General features: G+C 40.9%; 3 protein-coding genes across 3 annotated transcripts; 1 reads left to right on the top strand and 2 right to left on the bottom strand.

Moving 5' to 3' along the window:
• Nucleotides 1-2710: 2710 nt before the first annotated feature.
• On the bottom strand, nucleotides 2711-4649 carry LOC145708459 (uncharacterized). Its single transcript, XM_081786130.1, has 6 exons — nucleotides 4483-4649; nucleotides 3781-4420; nucleotides 3342-3406; nucleotides 3235-3301; nucleotides 3044-3189; nucleotides 2711-2998 (listed from the first exon to the last, which is right to left on the bottom strand). Exons 1-6 carry the CDS (start codon nucleotides 4603-4605, stop codon nucleotides 2834-2836), a joined length of 1206 nt encoding a protein of 401 aa, XP_081642256.1. The 5' UTR covers nucleotides 4606-4649; the 3' UTR covers nucleotides 2711-2833.
• Nucleotides 4650-6007: 1358 nt separating this feature from the next.
• Nucleotides 6008-7210, top strand: LOC145709322 (caspase-3-like). Its single transcript, XM_081787002.1, has 7 exons — nucleotides 6008-6240; nucleotides 6287-6419; nucleotides 6465-6549; nucleotides 6602-6681; nucleotides 6726-6885; nucleotides 6925-7011; nucleotides 7053-7210. Exons 1-7 carry the CDS (start codon nucleotides 6008-6010, stop codon nucleotides 7208-7210), a joined length of 936 nt encoding a protein of 311 aa, XP_081643128.1.
• Nucleotides 7211-7257: 47 nt separating this feature from the next.
• LOC145709321 (uncharacterized) lies at nucleotides 7258-9672 on the bottom strand. The gene is made up of 8 exons (XM_081787001.1): nucleotides 9508-9672; nucleotides 9397-9459; nucleotides 9225-9353; nucleotides 8180-8388; nucleotides 7963-8139; nucleotides 7849-7920; nucleotides 7577-7809; nucleotides 7258-7531 (listed from the first exon to the last, which is right to left on the bottom strand). Exons 1-8 carry the CDS (start codon nucleotides 9659-9661, stop codon nucleotides 7258-7260), a joined length of 1311 nt encoding a protein of 436 aa, XP_081643127.1. The 5' UTR covers nucleotides 9662-9672.
• Between the last annotated feature and the right edge of the window lie 224 nt (nucleotides 9673-9896).

The following is a 9896-nucleotide window of genomic DNA, read 5'->3' as shown; positions in this document are numbered from 1 at the left end:
TTTATGAATTCGAGAAATGCACTCTTCTATGATTTCAAAATCGCTATTTCGATTGCATTTTCAAGGCCAAAATATAATTTAAAAATGAGTGATTGATTTATCGTCCTTCATTCGCAAAAAAAGAAAGAAAAACGAAACTATCTCCTGCCGAGAATCGCGACAAGTGGGAGCTTCTATCGTGCGCGGACTTCAGTACTATCGCGAGGGGCATTCAGTGCTATCAAGTTTGATTGACACTCTCAAATCGCTTGTTTTTCGCCTTCTTGCAGAAAATATCCCTTTACAAATACAAGAGGCACTGGATTTCCATCCAAAATAAACGTTCATTTATGCAAACAGTATTTTATTAAAATAAAGAGATCAATTTTTAACTTCGAACTATGCTTTTTTCTGACTAGAAAGATAACAAACAAGACGGAAAGATTTTCATTATTGGAGTAATAAGAAGGATCAATCATTGACCTTCTTTTATTTCTATAGTGTAGCCGCAAGAATAAATGTACCATGTATCGATCTGCATATCTTCTTCGAGTATAAACTGTCGTGGAAGGCCTCGATTAGCGTTATTATCAAAGAAGTAAGGGCGAGAAAGTGGAACGCGTATTTCAACATCGTTGTTGTTGTCAGGTTGGGTATTTTGAAGGACGAATTCGCCATGTTCGACTCGATCAATGTTCATTTGATGCTTCAAAATCACATTTTGAATCTTGATTATAGCAGTTACAGTAACTGGGCGAATGAAAACAAAATCTTCGTGCAAGTCAACTACAAAATCTCATTTTGAGCTACATTATTCTCGGATTACCTCTCTTAATATCCAAAGTGGTTCCAAGAAGAAAATCAGTACACACCATCATATAGCGCTTGAATATACGCTCTATCCGATACCAACCAGATTCATATTCAAATGTTGGAATTGTCAAACATTGAAGAATACCTTCTACACAAGCAGAATACTGTACTTCTACCTCATCATCATTCGGATTCAAATTCAATCCAGCCAAACTCCGTGGATAAATTTTCATCGTGATATAATGGAACATTCGCTCAAAACTGAATGCAGACTGCACTTCTTTGAGGAATTGATCCTTTACGACGACATTGAACTGAGGATGATTTGTCAATTCATTGGAGTAATTCACAATTGCTGTTCGAAGCAACGACGTGACGGCAATCGGAACACATAGATTCGAGTCTTTTTGATCGACAACATTTCTTGTAGCGTTCTGGAAGGTCTGGCGGTAGTTCTTTTCGAGTTTATGCTTTAGCATGCACATTTGAATGGATTTTGTGATATTTCCATCAAGAATGAATTCCGGATCGGTATTGTCAATGGAAAGGATTGAGGAGACTGATTCAAGTTGATCATCCGCTAAGCTTTTTGAGTCGAAATTCGCTGAACGGTGAAGCCAAGATAGATTGCAAGCATCAATTATAGGAAGAATTGATTCTCGTTCGTTTTTGTTTCTCGGTCTGAAGAGAAGATCCCAGGCAGTTTTCCAATCGCAAAATATAAAGTAGAAGAGTTCTTTACAAAGTCGAAGATTTCCTTTATCAGGAATCATTTTCATCCACAATTCTTCTGCTGATTTCGGACCGCCAAGAATTTGAGATGCTGTACACGTTCCAGCAGATCCAGCATACAGAGTTTGACTGTATCGAAACTTTCCTCCCTTTCTAGCGTAACCCATTTTCCGATAGCTTTCACGCCCAGTTCGGTCATAAGCGAGACCATAATCTATCCATTTTGGGGTGAGATCTGATCCAACAAGAACAATATTTTCCATTTTCTGATCGGAATGCGCTATTCCAACACTCGACAGATATTCGAAACCAGCACGCACCCCAACTGCTTCTTCTTTGATCGATGGAAAGTGACTCTGACCGCAGATTGCTCCTCAAATTCGAATCTCCCTCCTCCAAACATGTTATCCAACCTAAGCAATCTTCGTTCAGCCGATCAGTTTTCAGGAAAATTTCGATGTTTGCATAATGCTTGATGACATTTGGATGAATTGGAATCGATTTATCATTTTTCTTCTTGTCATCGGTTGCTTTTATGAACTCTTAATATAATGATAAGCAAGGTTTTTTTACAAGGACTCTGAATTTTACCGTCAGCAGTGTGGATGACAAATTTCAAATCTTGATAAGGTAGTTCTGGAGTAAATAAACTTGAATCAAACGGTTGAATCCGATAGAAAACTCCATTTTCTTCGCCAATAGCTGCTTCTCCTCCTAGTAAATCATAAACAAATGAGAAATATTTTTAGATTTACCAGAGATAAATCCGCATGATGAATCCCATCTACCCAGTTCAGCTTTCAATTCTTCTCGATTTATTTTTTTATTAACTAAATGAGGATTCCGCTCAAGTAGTTGCTGCTGAAAAGGAGTAATTGGAAAAGTGCCCATCTTCGAGAAGGGTCCCAGATAACTCTCTTCATTTCTATACACATCGGCAAGTTGGCCATCACTCATAACAACAAAATCCCAGTAGCCAGGTCCACCTTCAACATTCCCAAAAACTTCTCTTTCCACCGAAAGAATCAATCTGCATTTTTGAGATCTCGTTGTTTCTCTTTTCAACTTAGGAAGCAAATCATGTAGCCAATCTTTTATTGTATTTTTATCTATCATCTCCTCGATTTCAATATTTTTCTGGAGCTCCTATCAAAGCGCAAAGAATAAATGCGCGTGTGTGCCTGTTTTAGATAAAGCGCGATGTTTTTGTCACGAGATGGCGGAGAGGAAAGAGCAGAAACGACCTTGAACGGATTATATTATATTTTCATTGATTTATCAATACTTTATCAATACTTTATAGAAAAATCTATAGGATCAAGATTTGACAGTTGATAATCACCAAAAATACGAAAAGACAGAAGCCGAATGAAAGGAAAATGTGATTGATTCCGCTTGATCTGAAATCTTGCGGCTGAGGTTGAATCAAAATTGGCCCAATTGTCAGAAGCGACGAGTCTGGAGCTGCGTTACTCTAAAAATTTAGTCAGTAAAGTTGCAGAAGGAAGCCATGAGTTACCCTTCGACTTCTTGAAAGCGAGAACTTTTGCCTGTCGAGGTTGAAATCAGTCCAGGAAGGCTCGGAAGGGGATGAACACGTGCTGGATGAACAGTCAGCTCCGCGGCAGGCTTGAACGATTGTGTGGAAGTAGACTTCGTTTGAATCTATTGGAAACAATTGTTACCCGAGCTTTGAAATTTTACGCTTACCTTCGAACATAAAAACTGGCAAAGAAATACGGACTTCTTTTTCGACTGGGGAGCTCAGATATTGAACCTAAAAAACGGTAAATTATGAAAAGAGATCAAAAACCAACCTGGGAGTGAGTTTGGCAGCCTTGCAATATCCAAGCGTAGTAGATTTCCTGACTGGAGCTCGCAGCTGAAATGCTTGTTTAACACATTCTTCTAACAACATTCCAATATTCTAATATTGGTTCGCTCTTGGGAAATAGACCAAATGGTGGCCATCGCACAACGGGATATCGTTAAATATCACATTTTCGGCCCTCCTTTGGGTACCGATAAAAAGCCGAGAAAAATTTCGAGTTTCAACTTGAAACTTTCAAGTGATAATTTCTTTACAATGACGAAAAAATGAAGACACGAAGAAAATTTCGAGATTCACCGCTAGTATCCGTAATGATTCATTACCCTTCTCATAATGCTGTTTTAGTGCCTCATGGTTGAAATAAAATTTTTTATTCTTGATTCTTGCTTATAGAGTGAACATCTCTGAACATTTTTCTTAAGTACCTGGAGAAGCCCACAGATGAATTACATTAATTCCCACGTCATCTGGCACATCAGAAATCAATTTGATAGCAAGGAAGACATTGTCTTTGTTCGATCCACCAAGGAGGTATTTCGGCTTTTCACTGTACAATTCGTCGAATGCAGCAGTTTTATAGAGACTTATCCCAACTGTCATGTCGATCTTGTTGTTTGTTGCGAAGTAGGAATTCGATTTAGCGAAAGGAAAACCCATCGGTTCATCGCCGCCAGAAGTTGTCGGCCATTCGCACTCAACTGGAAGGAAGATCTGTTTCATGAGAAAAGGATTGCTAGTTGAAATCGTGTTGTTGTGTCTAATGTGCGGTTCTTCCAACCAAGCAGGTCCATTTGGATCAGCATTGCCCTGATGAATGGAAGTTTCCGTGCCGCAAGTATAATGCGCCAATCCACCTTCTTCGTCTCCATACGCCTCTCTTTCCTCTTCACTCTCTTCTCTCGAACACCAGAGCCAGTAATGCGCATCTTCAGGCATACCTTCTAGCGCTCCGATATCTCTCGCTTGACACTCTTCGTCTTCAGATTCGGCGAATGCCAACCAGGGAACATCTTCTTCTTCAATTCCGTTTTCTGCAAGCCACTTTTCTGGCATCCAAGCACACATCTACACAATTAAAAAGGGACTTTTCTGATATTTTCTATTGAAAAAAGCTTTGATAAAGTTACCTTGTCCATTTTGCACTCAATGTAGACGCCGCTCGTGACTGATTTGAGAATATCAATGTCAACATCTTCCAGATCTCCGCTAATTCTCTTGAAAAGAAAGAACTTCAGAAAAATAAAGAGCATTTTAGCTTCGAAGTCAAGATCAAAAAATCCTGAATTGGAGAGCGATAGATGATTGACACCCCAATCGCTACAATTAGTTAGAAAGACCCGCCTCTAGCAATTAGAGAAACGCGATCACAATTTTGTAGCTACATTTTTCGAATTTTTTTACAATAATTTTACTGAAATTGTTCTTTGGTTCATTCGGCAGAGCGATGTTCTAGTTAGATAAACGAGAATAAGTAGATAGCGATAGATAAAGATTAAGATTTACAATGGTTCGTTTAAGTGCCTCTGCTGCCCTCTTTAGAAGCCCTCTTTAAAAGGGACAGACTCGAGTCAAAGATATATAAAACAATAAAATGAAATTCAAAACTTCGTGATGACGTACTGAAATCTTTGACGGAAAATATAAATTTAAATAAATTTAAAAACAGAAAAACATTGAATTCACTTTATTTTTTGCAATTTGCGATTTCGATTTTTACTCCAAAACAAGGTTGCTCAGTCAGCAAAGTCATCTCCCGCATCGTTAGCATCACCACCATCATCATCCATGTCCCCAACGTCGACATTGTCAGCCTTTTACCGAGTTAATCTCATTCATTGCAGAAATATCTAACGCATTTGTTTTATCCCAAGTAGCTCGGCCTCGTCCGCATCATCCATTTCGTTGTCTTCTTCTTGGTCGTCATCGAGCTCGTCGAGATCCTCTTCCAGCGCCGCCTCCAAATCCGAGCTAATTTCATCGAAAGATTCTGTGTGAATCAATCCTTGCTCCATTCTTCAAAAGTCGTCGTATTTTTAATCAGAAAGAATCTACCTCATTCTGTAGGTCTCCGCCATAAATTGTAACCTAGCTGTTTCGTCAGTAGAATAATGCGCAAAGAGCAGCGCTTGTCGACGGTGATCTTCTTCCATGTCCGACTGTTTGGATCGAAGATCCAGTCTTCCAAGCCGACGAATTGGTGCGCTCATGATCACTGATGAGTTTTTCTTGCGGCAGCAAATTATACTGCACTCGGTCAAAATTATTGTGCTTCGAAAAATATTAAAAATTCTTCATTCAATTTCTTACCATTCTTCAACTCCCGCAACGCACATCTTACAAGGGCCACAAAATGAAAAGATCATTTTTCTCTTTACAGAAAAACCGACTGACTGTACGTATCGACTCTCATTTCGACCCAAAAGTTCGAAAAGTCGTCCATCTTTATTTCTTCCCCGAGACCCCTTTTAAAACCGCACGTCGAATCAATACAATTCTGTGGCTTGTTTTGAGCTTTATTTAAACCCCACAAGCAAATTACAGCAAGTTCTTGCTGATACAGTTCTCCGTGTAAATGTGTGTGAGTCACGCGTTTCCTGAGCAGTTAAATTTAAGTCAAGCGGGATAAAGCTACGTCAAAGAGAAAAAATAATAATGATAGATGCAGATTACTTTGAGCCGCGTTCGGTGACTGAACACAGCTTACCTGATGATTACAAGGGGCTGGAGAAGTCCAGCCTCGACGAGTCGGACGCTACAGCTGTTGAAACTTACCCAGACATCGAAATTAATCTTTCCGAGTTGAGCTACAGCAACAAGTTTACTAAACGAGGCTATTTCGTCATTTTCAATTATCAGCACTATTCGGAAAAAAGCAAATATTACGGGTACGAACTCGGAAAAGCCATATTTCATACAATTTTATGACTTCAGAAAGCCAAGACGAGGAAGCGAACGGGATGTCCAGAGATTGAAGCAAATCATGACGGAGTTGGGATTTCTGGTCAAAGTATATGACGATTTGACAATGAGAGAAACCGTCATCAAACTCAAAAGATATGGCGAGGTTACATCATTTTTTAAAATATTAGTTCAATTCGATTTTGAGTAGGGAGACATGGAAGAGTACCAAATGTTCGGGTGTGCCATTCTAGCGCATGGAGAAGCCAATGGAGAGATTTTCTGCCACAGGAACTGTTCTCAGAATTTCATTAATTTTTTATTCAATTGAATGATATTTTTTCTGAGGGCGGAAAAGCGGCAGCATGAATATTCGTGGGTTCGTCAATCCAATTCGAAAAAACAGAACCCTTGTTGGCAAACCAAAAGTAAATCTTCAATTTTTCCTCATTCTTTTCATCCTTTACTGTAGCTGTTCTTTGTCCAAGCTTGCCGAGGACATGACTACATGGAGGGCTGGAGGGGTCGAGCTGGAGCTCAAATTCAACATGTCGAGGAGGAGCCCAAGCCCTTTCGTACTCCAAGAACTTGGCCGATTGATGCCGATGTTCTAGTGCATTACGCTACAACAGGTGCTCACAGTCTTCAATTTTGATTAACCAGAATTCTAGAGGGTCATCTTTCATGGAGAAGTCCTACAAAAGGAAGCTGGTTCATTTCTACACTTTGCGATTGCCTCAGATGGACCTATTCTGAAGGTATAATCTTGCAACGGAGAATTTTCGTATAAATTTCTTAGAATTTCATCAAACGCTGATACGAGTGAATGCTTCAGTCGCACAAGACTTTGTCTCGATAACTTCCAATGTGCAATCAGACAAAAAGAAGGAAATGCCGCAAATACAGTCACAACTCACAAAGCTTCTGTACTTTAAACCCCTTGACGATCTTGAATAATTCTACAAAAATAAAACTGAAGAAAGAAAAGAAGAGGGATGAATAATTTATTTTTTCTCAGATTTGTTCATTTTCGCTTCTGATTTGGGCTTGTTCTGGAGCTGGAGAAAATTGGAAGGGACGAAGCCGCGGCGCCCGTTGACCTCGGCATAGAAGAAGCCGTCGTAATCGAGCGGGCCCAGCACGCGAACGACATCCCCTTTTTGCAACTTGAGCTCTTCGTCGCGCGTGTCAACGTTCGGACTTGTCAGAGATGGATTGTAATCATAAACTGCTACGTAAATGTCCCCCACGCCGTTGTTTCCCTTCTTGCCCTGATTCCTAAGATCGACTTTTCAACATTTGATATTCATCCATTGTACTTACATTTTCTTGTTGCGCTCGGAAAGAGGCGAGCCACTGACTTGTTTATTTCTGCCCTGGCTCTGACCACGAGGCGCTTTGAATTTCGGCTTCGATTGGCGAGTGGAGATCTTCTCCGAGTCCGAGTTTAAAAATCCTTTTTCGTAAAGCGATTCCATCGTTGATGAATTTGGCACATCTACTTCGGCAATGTGGTTGCATGGCACTAGCCCTCTGTGGCCATCCCGCGTTGCTCCCTAAATTGAATAAAAAAAACAGTAAATAGAGGAAGGTACCTTGAAAAATCCATCTTCATCCTTTTCTCCAAATATTTTTATCAATTGCCCAACACGGAAGCTCAATTCAACCTAAAAAAGCTCAGTGACAGGAATGATTTAATGTTCGCTTACCTCAACCGCATCATCATTTGGCGATTGGGATAAAGGGTCATAATCGTAAAGCGCGACAAACAGTCGAGGTTTATTTTGGCGGCGGAGTTTTTCCTGCGGGTTGAGCTCCTTTTTGCGCGATCGGTGGTGCGTCTTCTCGGTCGGACTTCGGCCGCGGGGCTGGTGATACGATGGGAACTGAAATCGAATGCAATCAAGGAATACAGTTGGAAATTACCTGGTTATATGAATTGGAAATATCATGCATGGAAAAGGAATTTGAGTGGCGATTGCTGCTGCTGTGGTGGGCGTGAGTGCGTCTCTTGGAGCTGGATGGACTCCGCCGGCCCCACGAAGACATGGAAGAAAGTGAGGGCTCCGAGTCGGAAAGGATGTAGTCTGAGTACTGCTCAGAAGTACGCAGGCGTTCGAAAACGTTTGGTTGATCTAAAGAGTTGCTCGGTATTCGGGATATAGATTACGATGAGCCAATATCTAAATTCTTAATATGAGACTCCAAAAAAAAATTTATTGGCGCTTCACTGAAAGCCATAATTTTGTTCTTGACTAAAAAACAAGAATAAGCAAAGGGCGTCGTTGCGTGGGAAATGACGCACTAAGGAAGAAAAAGCACAGTTGGATAAATGCTACTATTATTACTAGTTTTAACCGCGTGGGACGAATCGTACATTCCAATGTCATTTAAGACTTTAGGGGCTCGGTATTCCCAAACTATAAATCCGATAACTTTGAAATTTTAAATGTGGGTTGATTCATGCCTTCTCAGTAACTTGTGCAAATGTGGAAATTTTATCACGGCTCAGTTGCACCTGACACGGGATTAAGTCTGGCCTACTCGAGCGCCCGCTGAGATTTTTACTGTAAAAACGAACCAATTTGTTTGTTTGAGCTATTTAGGCAAGTTTAATCTATATTTCTGATGAAATCTCATAAACTGCAACTTCTTCCGAGTGAAAAGAGCACAGACGATGAGAATTAAAATTTCTCACTCTCATACTTACTTTAAAATAAGTATTTCTGACGAAACCAAAATATGAATTCTGACATCAGGATATGAAAGACGACATAAAGATTAGTACTATCTGAAAATTTGAGGAATATCGGACGAGCGGTTCATGAGTTATTCGAGTTTTTGCTTAAATGACATTCGAATGTACGGTTCGTCCCGCGCTCATACGCGGGGATTCGTCCCACGCGGTTAAGTTGAAACTTTCAACATTCACTGATTGACAGAATCGACTATTTCTGTTTAGGTAAAATACCCTTGAGATAGGAAGGCTGCTCGCGAGGATCAAGCTCGTAGTCGTACATCGGAGGGGCACCCATAAACGGCCGCGATGTAGGGCCGCGCTGCTGCGTTCGCGATCGGGGGATGTGGTCAGGATACGCGTCTGAAATGGCGCATAGAATCGAAAAAATGCATTGCTGGAATACCTAATAGACCGACGCCCTGGTTCATGTGAGCCTTTCGTGGCATCGAGTGCGCCCGTCGCCGATCTATAAAAATATAATAACCAGTGTCAAATCTGATTAATAACTATATACCTAAGCTTCTATTCCAGCTTTCTTTTTGCGCGTCAGGAAGATTCCCACTGGCTCTAGAAATGTGTCTGTCGATCGTGTGCCTAAGCCACTCGTCATTTTCAGATTCAAAGTCAGCTGAACGAATTCGCCGGTCGGGATAGTGACTCAGGCCCATATTCAAATTTGAGAACTTAGGACCGGGTTACTACACAGTTCGATACAGTTTCAAGCCTGTTCATTTGTTATTTAAATATTCGTGTAACCCTTGGCTCATCAGCAATTGTGTAGGAAGATCTGTTGCGCGCGACGTGCATCGGAGGGGGCAAATTTGGCGATCGTTGACGGTTCGGGCCGGCTCTTTGGCCAGGTAGCGGGGCCTGGCCGGGCATTTGCTCGGACCTTGACCATGA

Source organism: Oikopleura dioica, chromosome XSR, assembly GCF_907165135.1.
Source record: "Oikopleura dioica chromosome XSR, OKI2018_I68_1.0, whole genome shotgun sequence".
NCBI classification, from domain to species: domain Eukaryota; kingdom Metazoa; phylum Chordata; class Appendicularia; order Copelata; family Oikopleuridae; genus Oikopleura; species Oikopleura dioica.
Note: the sequence above shows the minus strand (reverse complement) of the source record. Positions and strands in the feature narration are given on the sequence as shown.

Coding starts and splice junctions, on each gene's coding strand:
- LOC145708459 (XM_081786130.1), bottom strand. CDS start 4,605: ATGCTCTTTATTTTTCTGAAGTTCTTTCTTTTCAAGAGAATTAGCGGA. Junction 3,407..3,780: donor TCATCTGTGGGCTTCTCCAG/GTACTTAAGAAA, acceptor CAAGCATTTCAG/CTGCGAGCTCCAGTCAGGAA. Junction 2,999..3,043: donor CGCTTTCAAGAAGTCGAAGG/GTAACTCATGGC, acceptor CTAAATTTTTAG/AGTAACGCAGCTCCAGACTC.
- LOC145709322 (XM_081787002.1), top strand. CDS start 6,008: ATGATAGATGCAGATTACTTTGAGCCGCGTTCGGTGACTGAACACAGC. Junction 6,420..6,464: donor AACTCAAAAGATATGGCGAG/GTTACATCATTT, acceptor GATTTTGAGTAG/GGAGACATGGAAGAGTACCA. Junction 7,012..7,052: donor CAGATGGACCTATTCTGAAG/GTATAATCTTGC, acceptor TAAATTTCTTAG/AATTTCATCAAACGCTGATA.
- LOC145709321 (XM_081787001.1), bottom strand. CDS start 9,661: ATGGGCCTGAGTCACTATCCCGACCGGCGAATTCGTTCAGCTGACTTT. Junction 7,921..7,962: donor CAAATGATGATGCGGTTGAG/GTAAGCGAACAT, acceptor GAGCTTTTTTAG/GTTGAATTGAGCTTCCGTGT. Junction 7,532..7,576: donor TCCGAGCGCAACAAGAAAAT/GTAAGTACAATG, acceptor AGTCGATCTTAG/GAATCAGGGCAAGAAGGGAA.